This window comes from Drosophila sechellia, chromosome 3R, assembly GCF_004382195.2.
Source record: "Drosophila sechellia strain sech25 chromosome 3R, ASM438219v1, whole genome shotgun sequence".
NCBI classification, from domain to species: Eukaryota; Metazoa; Arthropoda; class Insecta; order Diptera; family Drosophilidae; genus Drosophila; species Drosophila sechellia.
This window is the reverse complement of record NC_045952.1, coordinates 26164759-26182111: the sequence shown is the minus strand read 5'-3', so window position 1 is coordinate 26182111 and position 17353 is coordinate 26164759. Positions and strand designations below refer to the sequence as shown.

Sequence of the window (17353 nt, the reverse complement as noted above, 5' to 3'; positions counted from 1 at the left end):
TCCCCTCATTCGTGCGGAAGCTGCGCCCAATGCGGCTAAGAATAGGATTAGTAACTTCATTTTGGTTAAATGGGCTTCTATTGGCCGCTTTATATATCCAACACGATCTAAGTGGATCTAAATAATTTGATATGGATTATGGTGCTGCCATTTAGATTAAACACCAACTAACCCAGTTGTCACACGTACTTTCTATTTAATTATATAATTATTAACTATGATTAAAAATTCACTTTTAAGTGTCAAAAATTTGTATCTCCTCTTAAATCAATTTTTTGATTGGAAATGGTTAAGAATAGAAATACTAGCCTCATTTTAGTTAGCCAAGTTTTTTTTCGAATAAATCGAATTAATTTGCATTGCCTGAGATTGCAAATAAAAGAGTAGACTTTTATTTAGATGTTTTATTTAGATATTTTCGATTTAATCACAGTTAGATCATTTCACGCGTTTCTGCTTATTTCATTTCCAACGATCGATTCCGCATTACTGACCTTCTTCCAGTACCTTCTTTTCCCCCTTTCCTCGTCCTTGTAACCTTTCCACCTTTCTTTTTGACCGGATGCCACAATGGCAAAGATGGCCAGAATGACCGCGCAGATGATGGCCAACCTCATTTGTGTAGGCCGTGTGGCCAAATGCTGACTATTATAGGCGTAACTTATTCGGCAAAACAAATCGATTCAATATGGCGAATTTCCTTGAGATTTTAATTGAACTCAGGCTTTTAAATTTATATATTTGGAATTGAATAATAATTTACCCACCTAAAGGTATGCATCTATAAATTTGTGTTAAATTGTATTAAAAATAAATTACGCTTTACTTACAAACACTCAAAAGTCTAACATATTTCCAATACCACGATCTTGATCTTATTGATTTCGAGCGTGTTTCGAGTGCAAATACGATTAGGCGAAATGTTGGTTTAATTAGTAGGAATTTCGAATTACATAATTGCAATCAAGATTGCGTGAGTAACTTGTTCTGCAGATCAACTTGTCCAGTAGTTCCACATGGAACCCCGAACTGCCCCGCACGCAAACGAGTCTTGATTTTCAGTTCGGTTCGATTCAGTTCGGTATGGTATGGTATGGCTTATGCTGTATTTGGTTGGATCCCGGGACTCCAGAGTTGAGCCAACTCTTTGAGATAATTATTTTGATATGACGGGCGGAAGTGGCGTTAACAAGTGGCTAGAACAGCGACAACGATGGCCCGGAATTTGTTGCACATTCGGCCAAAGCGATGTTAGCCGACATTTGATTGCCAGTATGGGAATGGAAATGGGAATGGGAATGGCCATGCCACTTGGCGCATTCCCTGATGACGACGGCCGTAAAAAATCGATGAGATGGTCCCATCCTCCAGTTGTCATAAAAGTGATTTACGTCTCAGTCGCCAAACTACAAGTCATTAAATCTACTTAGGCCGCGCACTCCATGTGCCACGGATACGGATACGGGTGAAAAGTTTAACGCTCGTGAGTCAGCAGACTTGGTCGCCGCCCGCTCGGTCGCGGGAAAACATAAGCTGCGAAAACAATTATGCGCCCGAGTCGCCAAAAAGCACAACAAAACACAAAAAAGACATCAAAAAACATAGGAACAAGCAACGAGAAAAGCGAAATCAAGAAGGAAAGAACCAACATACAGCATTTGGAGGTGCGCCATAGCCATCGCCAGCGTCTGTCTGCCAGATTTGTTGTCATTATGGGGCTGTTACTTCTGGCGACTTGGCGCTGACTTATAAACATGTATCTGTATCTGCATGTGTATCTGTATCTCTGTCTGTATGTCTGCGGCTTTATCTGCCGAATGAGAAACTGCGCATGCGCACGCTCGCCCGCTTCCGTTTTGATTTTTTTCTTTTTTTGGAGCCCAATCTTAAATCTTCCCATAGGGCTCAGTCAGAACATATAGCCCCTTATATAATTAGCTGGATTTTTGTTTTGTTATTTCTTGCTCCGCTGAATGGCAGCCAAATTCGCCAGACACTCACCTTTCCCCCAACCAGTGCTCTTGGCCGCCAGTTCACCTTTGCCCAAGTCAACAAACTCGCAGCAGACAGTTCCGCCCCCCAGTTTTTGTTGTTGTCCAGCTCTTTGTCTGCTTGCCAGTATCAGCTCTTTAAGGGAATTGCACTTAAAAATCAGTCAATATTTTTATTTATCAAAACAAAGTCGTTCATGCACTTAAACCTAGCTTGATTATGCCATAATTTATTGCTTGCCGCAGTTGCTTAGCTAAATGCAGTTTGGACTGGTCCTTCGGATGGGGTGTCCCTCATGGGGTACGGATTTTGGATTTTCAGATCAAAACGATATGTATGAAGGTCCATAGGAAGTGCTATACGAATATTTCAGGCTTTAATGCTAAGCTGATTAAACTTTAGATGTTAAATTTCAATTAAATATATAATCCGATTAGTTTCAACTCAGATTGTGCTCAAATCAAAACCCCTTTCTGAACTTTAAACTCTTTGTTTTTACATTGAAATCTCGAATGAAGTCATGTCACTTTGACCTGCTCTTTGTGCTGATATGGCTGACCACTTAGATGGATATGAGATGTAACCCAGCTGGACCAGCCCACCTGTTATTGTATTCATTGCCGTTGTATAAAAATAGAACGCACCCATCCAATTGTTAAACAGTTGGTCAGGATGCTATTGATGTGATCGGGATTCACCAGGATTGGCTATTCCATGTGGAAACTGGACGGAAGAGGGGAGAAGCTCCCCTTCGTTAGAAGATTGAAAACAGAACGCCCGGCACCGCAGTCTTTCGAGGGTATTCCCTGGGTATTCCGAGGGTATGCCGCTGGATTACGAGATGATGTTCTGGTAGAACTGCGGCTTCTTCTGGTGCTCCTTGATGACATAGAATCCCTTGGGCTTGCCATTGCCCGCGAAGTACTTGTGGAAGCTCTGCTTGCTGACCGCCTGCGCCGGTGCATAATATGTGGGTGACTTGGGCTTCAGGGACTTGCGATACTTGGCCTTCCCGCCTCCGGCGCTGAAGCCCTTCTCGGCGGTCTCGTTCTCCCAGGGCTGGCGCCACGTGGGCACACCCTGGATGTCCAGCAGCCTATTGCGATCCGCCGCCGAGACGTGGGCGAAGTGGGGCTTCTTGGCCAGCGCCTCCTTCAGGACGGGCAGGTTCCAGTGGTAGATGCGGCCCGGACGGCCATTCGAGCTGAAGGGAAACGAGACCTGCAATCGAAGCGCACTGATTAGACAACATTACCGGGACTCAGCGACTGGCGTCCCATAAATCAGCCGTGCTCTGGCATCTAAATCGGGAATGCCACGCACTTGCTCTTGCTCCGGCCAAGTGGAGTCGTTTGGAGTGGATTGCATTGGCATGGAGTGGGGTGGCTCAAACAAATTGCATTTTTAATTGAGGCTCGGACTTGGTTAATGGCCTGCATATTAATTTCTGGTTCAGCCCGGGGATTGGAGCAGCAGTGGAGCAGCGATGCAGTGGAGCATCGGAGTCGTGAGAGCGTAATAATTTTCGTGCCACTGCCTGTCGGACATCCACTGACATTGACACTTGCCGCATTAATTCACAATAAGGCCATGTATTACAGCTCGGAATGCTGTTGTATGACATGGGCACCGCTCGGCCTGACCCTATCGAGGATCTATTTATAGGACAAGCTGGCCGGGGCCCAGCGCATACCCATTTTGGGGCATTGGGGGTAACACGCATATAAATATAGCAACTGCCGTTCTTGGCTACCAACTGCTGCAAAATGGGTAATCCACTTCCACTGCCACCGCAGCTGGCAGCACATCTGCCGCTCCTCCTCGCCGCCGAGTGTTTTGCAATTTGTTTTATGCGCATGCGCACCGATGTTTATCGCGGTCTAGGTCCAAACCTGGCCACATCTCCCCAGATCGACGGGGCTGAGAGCCAGTTCTGGCCATGGCCAGAAGGCGCCAGGCCGCCAGCCCGCCAGTCAGCCAGATCCAGACCCAGTGCATTGTGTGTGTCTATGGTGTAACCTAATGGAATCCCGTTTACCTTTTTCCCGTTAGCTTTCAACGCCGACGCCTCGGCAACTGGCGATGTTGCAACTGCTGCTGCTGCGACTACTGATGCTGGTGTGCTGGATGTCATCGTGCTGGGTGCGTTACCTTTGTGGCCAGACTTGTCCTGGTGCTCCGCGACGGAATTCTTCGCACCGGGTCCAGCATAGTAGTGCATATTTGGCGGCAATTTGATGATGAACATGTGTGAATCATCGCGCGAGGAGTGGCGTCGTGACTCAACCGCCAGTCGCTTCCTGTTGTGGCTGTTGGGCGCCTTCACCTTCATGAAGCCCATCTGGCTGCAACGACCAAGTGAGTTGGTGTAAGTGTCTGGCTAGCGTTGTAAGCGGTTACCATGAATATTTCACTACTTAATTTATGGCTCACAAAACGGGGGAAGGGATGAGTTGGACATGGGACTTTAATTAGACCCAAAATAAGTGGCTGTCTAACTTGGCAGCGCGATAAATGTGGTGGCTATAATCCTTAGGTGTTTCTATTCAACTATGCAAACTGAGAGATGCGTAGCTAAGTTGGGCATCCTAGCTATCCCATGTCCAGAATTAGCATTTCTAAGTCCCTGTAATCGTTTAAGCAGACAGCTTAATTGGGATGCAGTATGATGGCTTAATTAAAGTAGCTGAAGAATCTCGGAGCTTAAAATGTGCACTATTATTAATCATAGTTTAGTCTACAGTAGCACAACCCTGATTTGCCCTTAAGTATCGCTATTAAGTAAAGTAATTGTATGCCCGGGTTTATTACTGCTGGTACTTAGCCCTCTGATGGTTCAGCACCAAGTTTTTTCCCCAGTGTGTTGGCTCACCTGAGCAGCTTCTTGTTGAGTCCATGGGCGCTTCTGGCCAGCTGCTTGGGCTGCTTGATGGCCGTCAGAGGACTCGAGCCCGCTCCTGATCGCCTGTCCAGCCGCTTGGTCCTGTGCATATGGGCGACATCCTTGGCAGCGGATGCAGTGGGCGCAGCCAGAGCTACCGAATTGCTGACACCCTGGGCCATCGCGACGACGCACAGGAGGCAGTAGAGCCTACGGAATGGAGGAACAGCTTTAATGGTGAGCGTTTTATGGACCGGTGGCACTGGCAGTTCTTATGCGCGAAATTCTATAGGGGATTAGGTGGCCTGCGGCTTGCGCTCCAAGGTTCAGGGTCGTTCTGGCGGCACTCCCTTTGACAGCTGAGATGGCTCGAGGTCTTCATTTCGCGTCGGATTTCGGGGCGGCACCGGTGTCGAGTGCTCAACTTTAAATAGATGTTGTTGGGAGGCAGACCCAGTGTGAAACTGGGAAACTGGAAACCACTGAAAACTACACTCGCCGTTGCTCGAGTGTCAAGTTGTAATGAGGAAGAAAGCGGAAAACAAAGCAGATAAAAATGCAAATGGGCACGTACAATTACGGGGATGATGTGTGTGGCTATCATGGGTGAAAGAGCTGGGAAACCCAAGAGCCATGGGAGCATTAGAACCTATATCTCCACCCATCGGTGGTGTGGCAATCAGCGATGCCTTTCGCTTAGAATGCAACAATATGCTATTAGATTGCTGGACTTTCAGCAGGTCTTGAGGTCTCTGGAAGATCGGCTCATCAACTTTGTCAAGCGAAATGCTATTGACCGACTAAGCCAGTGCACAAAGTACCACATAGTACCACATAGTTCCTCATAGTTCCAGAACTACCACATGGAAGTGAGTGCAGCCCCGTGGCGGTCCGGCGCTCGTTACAAATTATCATGGAAATTGGCTGGGCTTTATGCAATAAATGTAACCGAAGGCCAGACGACGTGCCCGGCATTCGGAGCCAAGTCTTAGCCTTCCAGCTCCCAAAGATAATGCATGCAAAAACACAACGAAAAAAGAGCTCAAAAACCTTAGAAGCCAAAGAAGCTGCATAAATTTGGAGTGCAGGAAGGCGAGGAAACCAACAACGCCTCCAGGCGGGATTAGAGGCCAGTCGGGAGCAGGAGCAGGAGCAGGGAGCTGGAGCAGGGAGCTGAAACTGATGGACGGGTTTATGGGAATATGGGGGCCAATCGATTTTGTGGATTGCAAATCCATGGGAGCCCAATCGAAAGCGCCCAAATCAACACGTACTTAGCACTGGCCACCACATGCTGCCGTCGTCTGGAGTGCTCCATCCACAAGCATGGAGCACACACATCCCCAACACAAACCCCATTCCCAACCCCATCCCCATTCCGATGCAAGCCAAACAAACACCCCAGGCGGGTTGCTCCTGCTCCTTTGTGTCCTCTGTGTGCCTGCGCTGTGGTTTTTGTGGCCATTTTCATGTTAACTCCGTATTGATAAATTGCAGAATAAGTGAATGCATTTTTTCTTTTGCAATTCGTATTTATTTTGTAGCTGCCGTCCTGCTGGTCCCGAACATATGCGGCATTTTTGAATTATTAATGAATTACCAGGCACAAAGGAGCCCGCAGCCATGCAACACAAGTCGATGTATGTGCAACACGAGGTTGCGTGTTGGGTTCTGTGTTCTGCAAGACAAGGCATTCGAAAAAGGGTTTTCGTGTGGAAATTTGGCAAAAGCGACACACAAGCGACTCACATCACATCACCTTCGAAAATTCTTTTTGGGCCGGACCTCCATACGAGTAATTCAGAATCTTATAGTCCTTAGAAATTAATGTATATCAAACGTTCTCATCAAAATTGTACGTTGTATAATTGTGAAAATATTGTGAGCAGAGACTAAAAAATAAAAGGGATTATTCAAAATGCGCTTTGATTTGAAGGAATTGCTACTGGTTTCCATGTCCACCAGTCCGAATGGAGTCATACGTCGCCACAAGAGATTTAACTTCGGAAAAGTGAGCTACTTGGTGCACTATGAGCTGCAGAAGGGTAAGCTGATGATCTGCCATGTGAAGCGGATTCGACGCACTTCCTCCTTGGGCAGTCGTCTGCAAAGACGTCGTCGTCTTCTGAAGCGGATGTTCCATGGAGGAAGTGCATCCACAGTGGTCGCCAAGGTGCCAGTTGCACGGGATGATGGGTGCACTCAAACTTGTCTGCAACACAACTCCATAGCCGTGGGCGTAGAGGTGGTGATGGAAAGCACCACCAGCCAAACGCCGCACCAGGAGTGCCTCTGCAGCCAGGTGGACACCGTGGACTTGATTAGCACCATCTCCTCGGAATCACAGACCCATGATCCCGACCAGAAATTTACGACCATTGCTGTGGGTACAACGGTGCGGCTGGACAGTAGTGCCAGCCAAACGCGGATCCAAGAGTGTATTACCAGTCATGTGGACACCTCCGATTTGATCATAGCCGTTTCCAAGAATCAGCAGACATTCAATCCCGAGCATGGGACCTTTGCCAGCCAAACAGATAGTAACGAACTGAACTGTCGCACCAGCCAAACGGAGTTGAGCACCACGACCACCACCACGCAGACCAAGCTGGTCAACGCTTGCCTGGGCATCCAAGCGACGGTTCACTGTACCGATGCCTCGGTGCAAACCAATGAGAACCAACAACACACGAGTACCCAGACCAGCGACGACGAGGAGATGACAATCAAACCACATGTCCAGGCCCTGTACCTCATACAAGAATCTATCCAGAACCAGAGCGACCTCATCCAGACCGAGGTGATGGAAGCCGTCAATCAACTGGTTGATATCACCCTGCTCCAAATTAAGCAAATACGAATGGAGTTTGACGTGCTCCGAGAGGCGTCCTTGGAGCCAATGACACTCAATTCGTCGAGCCAGATCGGCGATGGGCAGTCAAAGGAGAATCTAAAGGACGAAGCGGACTCCATGAATGACTCGTTCAAGTTGAAGCCCAAATACAAGATTGCAAGGTAATGAAGAAAGTTTGCGGCTTAAATTGTTTAGCTTGTTTTTACTTGAGCTCAAAGGGATTTGGAATAATTTAGTAAGAGTGGAAAGAATATCTTAAAGTTTGTTATATATTTAATAGGCACCTAAAGTCACATGACGCAAATAAGCAGAATAGCCCAGCTGCACATATTACATTTTCACACGTTCATCTTAAATCACTTCAGGGAAATTCCGTCAATTTTTTAATTTTTAAGAATGCCAAGCTATATGCGAGTTCCATAAAGAACAGAAATATTTTTATAGATTTGAGCAGGAATACTGCAGTGAGATTTGCCAGGCCAATAACAATAAAAGCTGATTTCGCAGGCAACTAAAAGCCCCCATCCCCCCATTCGCAGGTTCGCCATGGACAAGAGGTATTCCATTGGTTCCTCGTGGGTCTGTACGATGAAGTGTAAGGGCTGTGGTCTGCACATGCACCGCACCAGGCAGCGCGTGCCCAGCGAGTAGGTGACTCAGATGCCCATAGCCAATCCGCACTTATGTATGTACATACTCTATGTCCCGTAGAAACCATGAAACCCAAACGGAAGAGGAGGAGACGAAGAGCGCGGTGGGCATGGACGAGGTGGCCACGCAGACGGCCAAGGAGCGTGCACGCTGGACCCTCATGCGCAGCTAGAGAGGATCCTCGATGTCCTTGCAACTTACCCCAGCAGCCAGGCCGCCGTTCCCATCCAGCTTGGACTCATGTTGATGAACTTGTGCTTGCCGACTGATACTTTTAGCATGTGGCAAGCGACGATTCCGAGTAAAAGCAATCGAATCAGAGTTTCAAAGTCTTTTGCTTGTGGCGCCAAACGCTGGGAAGGTGCATCTAAAAATTCGCGTCAACTACGAGCGGGGTTTTCAGTTCGGAATTCGGTATCTTTGCCACTCGGATTCGGATTTTCAAGTTCCGCAGCTCGACCGCAGATCCGTCCGCACACGATAAAATCTCGCCAAAGACTGAATGAAGCGGGCCGGTCGTCGTCGCAGTTTATGCCACAGAAACAGAACGAAGCCACCGAGTGGATTCGGGTAGTTCAGCTGAGTGCTGCGCCATGTGTAAGTGACCATCATGAAATATGTATTTCCTGCTTTCTAAGATGGATTTTTTCATTAGTCTTATTTTGTCATAGTTTTTAAATATAAGTTTTGATAACATACTTTTTAATTAGAGCTCGAAGATTTTTAAATGCTTGCCTGCTCCTAAGAATTTCTTTTATAAAATAAGTTATGTTTATCAGCCCATATCCTTGCCAAATGAAAGGGTATTCGGAACTCGCTGCTTGCAGAACGATTCTTGGCTCTTTCTTCTCCGCCTTTGGTTATTCGTGGAGTGGCTTCGACTGCAAGTTTGGAGTTCGGCTTTTTGTGTACGTACCCGTGCCCCATGCCGCCTGCCCCACACCATATTTTACCCATTTTTCCGACGGTATGCAAAAGGCAACAAACAACAATAACAAAAGTCACGCTTAACGACTGTGACGTCGCCGCGACTTGGCCAGGTCCGAGCCCATCCCACCATGCCCCCTTCCCTGCAGCGCTGCCACTTTGTATGGCCAGTGTCCAGTCTGCAGATCGGGACCGGCTCCTAAAAGCCAGGCCAAATAATAAACATGCAAGTGCCGCATGGCGTGGCATAGAAAAGAATAAAGAGTGGCGGCCAAAAAGCTGCGGAGCTGGGGTGTGAATGTGCGGAGACATCTGTGACATCCCATGGAAGCTTGGGAGTAGCCCGCTGCTCCGCTGATTGATTACCAGGATGGTACAGTGGTCCATCGTTCATGGGAAACGCCCCCGTGCAAAGGGGTTGCAGTTTAATTGAGATTTATTTATGGTATGTGCGCGGTCAAAGACAAAAGAACCCGCTCTGCCCAACCCAATCCCATCCCAGTCCCAGTCCGAATCCCAGGTCAGGTTCCCATCAGGAGCCACGTCCATAATAACGAGCAAACAATGCGCTACGTTCCCGGCATCTCTGGCAATATTTGGACAGTGGGCAATTGGAGAACTCCAATTGTGCGGCTGCTGTTTCAGTGGTTGTTATCGATGATGTTGCATGGGCCGAGCCACTTCAGAACTCCGGCACTTCAGCGGATTGGGTTGGAAATTGGGTGGACGCCGCCGCCTGCTTGTTATTGTCAATTGTTGGCTATGAGTGGCATTGGTTTTGCTTTTGGCCTTTCTTTTGCAAGTGGCAGCCTTTGTTTTGGACAAGTTAACAGATTGCAATTGCAATTGCAATTCCAGGTGGCCAGTGTTCGCGTGTTTGAGTGTGTGGGTGACATTCTAACTGTCTGGATGTGGCCTGGAATTCGTAACTCCCATGCTCATGCCATGACCATACCCATACCTATCATCGATGGCCAGTTTGGGGCTAAGTGGCATGTTGCGGTCCACTCATACAGCAATTTTGGGGCAGCTTTAAGTGGTGCAGGCAAAAAAAAATGTGCGGGAAAATCAAAAAGCTAAGCAGAATCTAGTTAAATGGAAGTTCCGTTGCTGTTTTCTTCATTTTATAAAACTTGTATGATGTCAAATCGATATTTATTTGATATATAGCCCTTTTTGTAATTTGATTCAGAATTGTTTCCAGTGCAGAGCCAACATCAAAGTGCACGCCCACCTCGAGTTCAGCTCGTTAAGCTCAATTAGGCATTCGCAATTTTTAGCTGGTCAGCTCCTCGTTCTATAATTCTATATCAGAGCACAACTTTCACTTTAACTGCGAACAATGGCCACAAATTCGCAGACATGAAGGGACAAAAACTTTGCGAAAATCACAACAAAATGGCAGACAACAGGCAACGTAGGCAAAATGGCGTCTGTTTCCTTCCGGTCTGCAGATTGAGTTGCCAAAAAAAAAAAAGCGAAGACAGAAATCCTAGAACTTGGAAGAGTGAGACTTTGGCTTGCCTTTAGGCCCGCTGGAATGGGAATCTGTGGCCTTTGTGGCCATAAAGTAAACCACCTTCCATAAAGCTGCCATAAAAAAGTGTGCTGAGAGGCAATCATTTCCATTTCCCAGAAGTACCTGCTTTGCCAAGTACTTGCAAATTTCCGCAAGCGGCCGCAAATGATTAATGTCAATAGACGTTGGCCGATGGAAAAGCGCGGGAATCATTCAAGAAAGCTGCCAGGTTCTGGGGAGCCAGCAGCCATGTGGGTCGTGAACCCGGCGAATCGAGGACAGCGCCGATCCGCAAGCGTCGTGTGGGTGCACAAGTTCAAGTGGTGCCGTGGCCCAGGTGATTCAGCTGGTTCTCTTCGATCTGTTGGATCTGTTCGATCTGTGGGCTCTGCTGGTCAGGTGCCGCGTTGGATAACCTCGATAAGTTGAAAATTGCCGGGCGTAGGCATAAATGCTTGCACTTGGAAAAGAATTCCCAGCATGTTCATGACCAAAGGGAATGTAAGCTTTGGTTCATTTCAGGGTGTATAGTGTGTGGAGAGTAAATTTAAAACGTGGTCCTTCAAGCCGGATACTTATTGTCAAAAATGTGTATTGCAATTACGGCCGCCATGAGACAGCAATTTGGTGTGAGCGAAAATCGTCCACGCCTACCAAGCACAATAATTAGCTGGGCGATCTAATGAGGAATTCGAAAGTAGCAACGCCTGCACCCAGGGAAATGACGACGGTTGTTTGTTTCGTCTATCAACGTTTTTTTCCACGCTTTTTTCACTGTTTGTTGGCCATGCCAGGCATGTCCAGCAATTTCACCGCTCGTTCAAACGGCGGCGGCATTTGCCTATGGCTTATTTTATTTGCCACGTCACTCCCGCCGCACATGCGCATTGCTCAGCGAATGTGACAGGTGAGCCAGGGAAAACCTTTTGGCTGGGAAACCACGGGAGCACGCGATCCGATCCGATCCGATCCGAAACGAAGCGAGCTGGCCGATCCAAAAGTAATGGAATGCTCAGCTTCAAGGGTCATTGTCATCGCATGCAGACTGGAGGAGTGACTCCCGTGTGGCGGCGGTTCTCTAATTCTCCAATTCAATTACCGACTGCATTCTCGACGGCCCCACACGGCGTCACCAAGTGCAACTGCGACTGCAGACAATCCCATCCAGCTGCAATTTAGCTAACGGCGGTTCTGCATTAGGCCATATTTGGCTGGATCCGGTAAATGCTTTCAGACGCCTTGATTGACAGCCCATAGAAATCGGGGAAATTGAGGTGTTGACACAGTGTCAACCGAAAAGGATCTGGCGGCCCCAAATTAATCACAGGGGCTCAGTCTATTCACCATGGATCACAAAACAAAACGTATAAACAGTTGTTATTTCTAGTTTAGAAATGAGAACTAATGGGCTTAAAACCATGCAGTTCTACGTGTTGCTACTAAAAATGATTCTGAACACGTGGTTCGACATACTTTTTTTTTAAATAATAAAATACATTGTTGGTAATAATGTCTTGAAAAACCTGTGATTGGTTTTAAAACTCGTAAAACTCATCTTTTTTAAAACTCATCATTTATTTAAGTTTAGTGCGGATATTATAAATGGAATGTTTCAAGTGGACGTAATTATGATAATACCATTACAATTTTTAAGATTTTTAAATAAACAATGGGTTGTTCTCAAAGGGCAGTAATTATGTGCTAAAAAATTTAAGTGTTCGCGCCCAGCTACGAACTAAAATCGAAAAATACCAAAAAAGAATACCAACTGCATTAGTTGTTAGGCTTTTCTCCGTGGTGGTTTATTGAACAACAGAAGTGCGGTCACACTGCAAGCTAATTTGGAAAATCTTAGCGAAAATTTTGTAAAAAGTGGTGTTTGTGTATTGAAAAGCCTCAGAATTGGTTTGAAAATGACGTCGCTGGACCCGGCGCCAAACAAAACGTGGGAGCTGTCGCTGTACGAGCTGCAGCGCAAGCCGCAGGAGGTGATCACGGACAGCACGGAGATCGCAGTGTCCCCGCGGAGCCTCCACAGCGAACTGATGTGTCCCATCTGCCTGGACATGCTGAAGAAGACGATGACGACGAAGGAGTGCCTGCATCGCTTCTGCTCCGACTGCATTGTGACCGCCCTGCGCTCGGGCAACAAGGAGTGCCCCACGTGCCGCAAGAAGCTCGTCTCCAAGCGCTCCCTACGCGCCGATCCAAACTTCGACCTGCTCATCTCGAAGATCTACCCCAGTCGCGAGGAGTACGAGGCCATCCAGGAAAAGGTGATGGCCAAGTTCAACCAGACGCAGTCGCAGCAGGCGCTGGTCAACTCCATCAACGAGGGCATCAAGCTGCAGTCCCAGAACCGGCCACAAAGATTCCGCACCAAGGGCGGTGGTGGTGGTGGAGGAGGAGGTAATGGAAATGGTGCTGCCAATGTCGCAGCTCCGCCTGCACCTGGTGCACCCACTGCTGTGGGCCGCAATGCCTCCAACCAATTGCACGTCCACGACACAGCCTCCAATGATAGTAACAGCAACACCAACAGCATTGATCGCGAGAACCGAGATCCGGGTCATTCGGGCACATCGGCAGCATCGGCCATAACGAGCGCCTCGAATGCGGCGCCCTCCTCGTCGGCAAACTCGGGCGCCAGCACATCCGCCACCCGGATGCAGGTGGACGACGCTTCAAATCCGCCCTCGATGCGGAGCACTCCCTCACCGGTGCCCTCTAACTCTAGCAGCTCCAAGCCGAAGCGCGCCATGTCGGTGCTGACTTCGGAGCGGTCCGAGGAGTCCGAGTCGGACTCACAGATGGACTGCCGCACCGAGGGTGACTCCAACATCGACACAGAGGGCGAGGGCAATGGCGAGCTGGGCATCAACGATGAAATCGAGCTCGTCTTCAAGCCCCATCCCACGGAGATGTCGGCGGACAACCAGCTCATACGCGCGCTCAAGGAGAACTGTGTGCGCTACATCAAGACCACAGCCAATGCCACCGTCGATCATCTCAGCAAGTATCTGGCCATGCGGCTCACGCTCGACCTGGGCGCCGATTTGCCAGAGGCCTGTCGCGTGCTCAACTTCTGCATCTACGTCGCTCCACAGCCACAGCAGTTGGTCATCCTGAATGGCAACCAGACGTTGCACCAGGTCAACGACAAATTCTGGAAGGTGGGTTTGCGCTAGCACAGCTTTTCACGGTCTCCATTCTAATGTCTGTATGCTTTTAGGTAAACAAACCCATGGAAATGTATTACTCGTGGAAGAAAACCTAAGCTGCACGAAGCGTTTTAGTTTTAGGCCGTTTATTTCTGAAATGGAAATATGTCTAGCTGTAGAGCTTAACACGTATATAAAGCATTCATGTACCACAAAATATAATTAATTGTAAGTAAAAGGTTTCCTTATTGAGTTTTCGGAATCCCTCGCTATAAGTCCACAAATCTATATTCCTTCGTCAACAATATTTTACGAATAATCAATACATATGTGTATCGGTTGCATTCCGCATCAGATTTATTTTATTCCCTAGTGCGTAGAACATTACAAGGCATATAAACAACTATATTTTTTAAGTTAAGTAAGAGTGGCTCATCTGTGGGTTTAGTAGAATGTGAATGTTTGGTGAGCTTAGGCTCTAGCACGACTCGGAAGCCACAATGAGATAGGAGGACGGTTTCCGTTTCTTCGTTGTATGACTATGACTAAACTGCGGTCTTCTATACACTTGGACGCTTGTGGAAGCCTCCAAGGCACTGGGAAAGGTAAAGATAGGAGCTGGGTCAAGTACGGTGCTCCAAAGGTAACCATGTGACTTTGGTAGGCGTTGCACAGTGCACACAAAAGCATCGATTTCCACCGACTATATCATTTTGGCACCCGGCGCATCTTATCAGCGATGGCGTCCCTGAAGTCTCGAAAATCGCTGCTGCCCTCGATTTCGTTGCGACATTTGCTCTGGATGCGATAGAGCCCGCTGCCGATGTCCGTGCGATCGGCGCTGAGCATGCGCCTGGAGAGATCCTGCTCCAGGTCGTAGGGCAGGCCCAGATCGACCAGTTCGTCCACCTCGTCCTGGGTGAAGGTGCGCTGATGCTCCGCCAGAAACTCGGCGCACTTCTCGTAAATGTCCAAGTACTGCTCGGCCTCGTCCTTGTCGCCGGACCGCCTCGTCTCCATGAACTTGCGCAGCAGTCTGGTGGCCTCCGCATCCAGCAGCGTCTCGTGCACACTGTTCGACAGCACGTAGATCCTCCGCACCTCGGCGACAGTCATGTTACTGCATCCGCAGAAGCACCTTATCAGCTGCAGGGTCTTGTTCTAGCGATAGCACACAAAAGTCCGATGATGAGTAAGTGACTTCCTTGCCCACCTTTTCCTTGTTTCTACTCACCTTGCTCGAACTGCTGGCCATTTCGAATGTTTGGTGTATCTGCCTCTAGATTTGGGTGTATCTCTTTATGGATTATGTTTACTTGACGACAGGTGGAGACACACCTTGTTTACTCTTACTTCCTATTGTTTTGCTTTTTACTTGTGACCGGCACGATTTTTAACCCACGAATTTTATTGGTCAACAATTAGGGCAGTGTGATTGCGCGGAGGTGTGCCGAAAATACAACGATTGCCTTGGGTGAACTAGATCTGGTCAGTCTGAATGAGTTTGAATTGCGAACTTGTAGCCCGCGCTATTCCAAAATATAAATTATTGCTTGGGTACAATAAACATTTACATTTACAATCAACATTTAAACAATGAATAATCTTCAAGTTAAGTTCCCACATGAACCTCGCACAATGCCAACTATTACTACTACTCGATCATCAATTAATCGCTGGCTTTTGGAATTTCTAAGGAATCTCATACTTTATTAGGAAAATACATACATACATAACTGAAACGCTTGTAAACAATAAAAACGTCTGCACTCAATTGCACCTACAGCTTGGACTTGAGCGCCTTCATTAGCTTCTCCAGCTTGAGAGCCTTCTGGAAGTCGCCGCTGATCTTCAGCTTGCCGGTCATGTAGGCGGGGGCCGCCTTCAGTTTACCCGAGAACATGTCGAAGAAGTTGTTCGAGTTCATGGTGAGCGTGGCGTCGGGAACGGCAGGTGGCGTTCCGGCACCGCAGGATCCGGAGCCGTTCTTCAGGTCCAGGAACCAGGTGCCCTGCTCGGCGCCGCTGATGTTGAACTGGAAGACAGCCTGCGTCTTCGAGACGATCTCGGGCGAGAGAAGAGATTCGATTTTCCGGAACAGCTGCGGAATCTTGGCGTCTCCTCCACTTGCGGGAGCAGCTGCAGCATCTCCTGCCGCAGCTTCATTCTCTACCGGAGCTCCCTTCTCCTCCACGAAGAAGTCCACCATCAGCTTGTCGGCGTTCTCGCGGATGCAGGCGTAGTCAGTGAGATCGGTGATGCCCGCCGATTCCAGCACCTCGTCGTCCACAAAGAACTGACCTGTGGACTGCCTGGGCTCACGGGTCAGGATTGCGTAGGCCGCATCGGCCATGATCTCCGGCTTGCGTGACCACTGGGCGGAATCTGGACCCGTCAGCATCTCGATGGCCGCCGTGTGAATGGCAGTGCGCGGCCACAGAGCGTTGACGGAGATTCCCTGGTCCTTGAACTCCGCGGCCATGCCGAGCACACACATGGACATGCCGTACTTGGCCATGGTGTAGGCCACATGGGGGCCAAACCACTTGGCCTTCATGCTCAGCGGCGGCGAGATGTTAAGAATGTGGGCGTGGTTGCTCTTCTTCAGGTATGGCAGGCACACCTTGGACACCAGGAAGGTGCCTCGAGTATTGATGTTGTGCATCAGGTCGTAGCGCTTCATGTCCGTATCCGGGGTGTTGGTCAGCGAGATGGCGCTGGCGTTGTTGACCACAATGTCGATGCCACCGAACTTGGCCACCGCGGCCTCCACGGCGCTGCGCACCTGTTGCTCATCCCGCACATCCACCACGCAGGGATAGGCCTTTCCGCCGGCCTTCTCGATCTCCTCCGCAGCCGAGTAGATGGTGCCCGGCAGCTTGGGATGCGGCTCCGCCGTCTTGGCCGCCACCACAATGTTGGCTCCATCGCGGGCCGCCTTTAGAGCAATCTCCTTGCCAATTCCGCGCGAGGCTCCCGTGATGAATAGGGTCCGTCCTGCTAGTTTTCCTGTGTTGATCATCCTGTCCAAAGTTTAAAGACCGCTCGCCTTGAGATCTGGATTCCCACTGGTAACGGTGACAGTGCTCTGAATCGAAGATTCCAAGAGAAAGTTCAAAGTGCAGATTCAACCGATTTGATCCACACAACAAGTCGTCGAGTTTCATGCACGCACACACACTCGCCGCTCTCACGCACACTGCCTTCGCCTGTGCCCCGGTGTGGCAACCTTCATCTTTGACTTGCCAAAATCTGGCAGCACTCGACACGAACTACTGCCATATTTAATTGAAAAATGTATTTGAAATAAACGCACTGATAGCAGTGAATTTTTATGTTCAAAGTTTATTCGTAAATAATTTGCAAGA

At 48.5% G+C, this 17353-nt stretch overlaps 6 protein-coding genes across 7 annotated transcripts; 2 read left to right on the top strand and 4 right to left on the bottom strand.

The window, feature by feature from the left end:
• Window positions 1–55: 55 nt before the first annotated feature.
• LOC116801719 lies at window positions 56–700 on the bottom strand. The gene has a single exon (XM_032722879.1). The coding sequence runs from the start codon at window positions 615–617 to the stop codon at window positions 444–446; it is 174 nt and encodes a 57-aa protein (XP_032578770.1). The 5' UTR covers window positions 618–700; the 3' UTR covers window positions 56–443.
• A 1438-nt stretch (window positions 701–2138) lies between these two features.
• On the bottom strand, window positions 2139–8874 carry LOC6618702. Its single transcript, XM_002042925.2, has 4 exons — window positions 8580–8874; window positions 4865–5083; window positions 4031–4337; window positions 2139–3213 (listed from the first exon to the last, which is right to left on the bottom strand). Exons 1-4 carry the CDS (start codon window positions 8657–8659, stop codon window positions 2827–2829), a joined length of 993 nt encoding a protein of 330 aa, XP_002042961.1. The 5' UTR covers window positions 8660–8874; the 3' UTR covers window positions 2139–2826.
• Window positions 6644–8699, top strand: LOC6618703. Of its 2 annotated transcripts, none has more exons than XM_032722132.1 (3): window positions 6644–7888; window positions 8267–8374; window positions 8439–8699. In XM_032722132.1, the coding sequence occupies exons 1-3, from the start codon at window positions 6792–6794 to the stop codon at window positions 8548–8550; spliced, it is 1317 nt and encodes a 438-aa protein (XP_032578023.1). In that variant the 5' UTR covers window positions 6644–6791; the 3' UTR covers window positions 8551–8699. The 2 variants fall into 2 exon arrangements, with proteins under 2 accessions (XP_032578023.1, XP_032578024.1); XM_032722133.1 differs by having other exon boundaries at window positions 8267–8378; window positions 8439–8520.
• Window positions 8875–12643: 3769 nt separating the features above from the next.
• Window positions 12644–14406, top strand: LOC6618701 (E3 ubiquitin-protein ligase RING1). Its single transcript, XM_002042924.2, has 2 exons — window positions 12644–13997; window positions 14057–14406. Exons 1-2 carry the CDS (start codon window positions 12738–12740, stop codon window positions 14099–14101), a joined length of 1305 nt encoding a protein of 434 aa, XP_002042960.1. The 5' UTR covers window positions 12644–12737; the 3' UTR covers window positions 14102–14406.
• Window positions 14407–14594: 188 nt separating this feature from the next.
• On the bottom strand, window positions 14595–15423 carry LOC6618700. Its single transcript, XM_002042923.2, has 2 exons — window positions 15220–15423; window positions 14595–15146 (listed from the first exon to the last, which is right to left on the bottom strand). Exons 1-2 carry the CDS (start codon window positions 15238–15240, stop codon window positions 14694–14696), a joined length of 474 nt encoding a protein of 157 aa, XP_002042959.1. The 5' UTR covers window positions 15241–15423; the 3' UTR covers window positions 14595–14693.
• Window positions 15424–15666: 243 nt separating this feature from the next.
• LOC6618699 (hydroxysteroid dehydrogenase-like protein 2) lies at window positions 15667–17171 on the bottom strand. Its single transcript, XM_002042922.2, has one exon. The coding sequence runs from the start codon at window positions 17005–17007 to the stop codon at window positions 15766–15768; it is 1242 nt and encodes a 413-aa protein (XP_002042958.1). The 5' UTR covers window positions 17008–17171; the 3' UTR covers window positions 15667–15765.
• Window positions 17172–17353: the final 182 nt, after the last annotated feature.

Coding starts and splice junctions, on each gene's coding strand:
- LOC116801719 (XM_032722879.1), bottom strand. CDS start 617: ATGAGGTTGGCCATCATCTGCGCGGTCATTCTGGCCATCTTTGCCATT.
- LOC6618703 (XM_032722132.1), top strand. CDS start 6,792: ATGCGCTTTGATTTGAAGGAATTGCTACTGGTTTCCATGTCCACCAGT. Junction 7,889..8,266: donor CCCAAATACAAGATTGCAAG/GTAATGAAGAAA, acceptor CCCCATTCGCAG/GTTCGCCATGGACAAGAGGT. Junction 8,375..8,438: donor AGGCAGCGCGTGCCCAGCGA/GTAGGTGACTCA, acceptor TATGTCCCGTAG/AAACCATGAAACCCAAACGG.
- LOC6618702 (XM_002042925.2), bottom strand. CDS start 8,659: ATGCTAAAAGTATCAGTCGGCAAGCACAAGTTCATCAACATGAGTCCA. Junction 5,084..8,579: donor ACGGCGGCCTGGCTGCTGGG/GTAAGTTGCAAG, acceptor TCCATTCCGTAG/GCTCTACTGCCTCCTGTGCG. Junction 3,214..4,030: donor TGAAAGCTAACGGGAAAAAG/GTAAACGGGATT, acceptor CTTCGATTGCAG/GTCTCGTTTCCCTTCAGCTC.
- LOC6618701 (XM_002042924.2), top strand. CDS start 12,738: ATGACGTCGCTGGACCCGGCGCCAAACAAAACGTGGGAGCTGTCGCTG. Junction 13,998..14,056: donor TCAACGACAAATTCTGGAAG/GTGGGTTTGCGC, acceptor GTATGCTTTTAG/GTAAACAAACCCATGGAAAT.
- LOC6618700 (XM_002042923.2), bottom strand. CDS start 15,240: ATGGCCAGCAGTTCGAGCAAG. Junction 15,147..15,219: donor TGGCCAGCAGTTCGAGCAAG/GTGAGTAGAAAC, acceptor TGCTATCGCTAG/AACAAGACCCTGCAGCTGAT.
- LOC6618699 (XM_002042922.2), bottom strand. CDS start 17,007: ATGATCAACACAGGAAAACTAGCAGGACGGACCCTATTCATCACGGGA.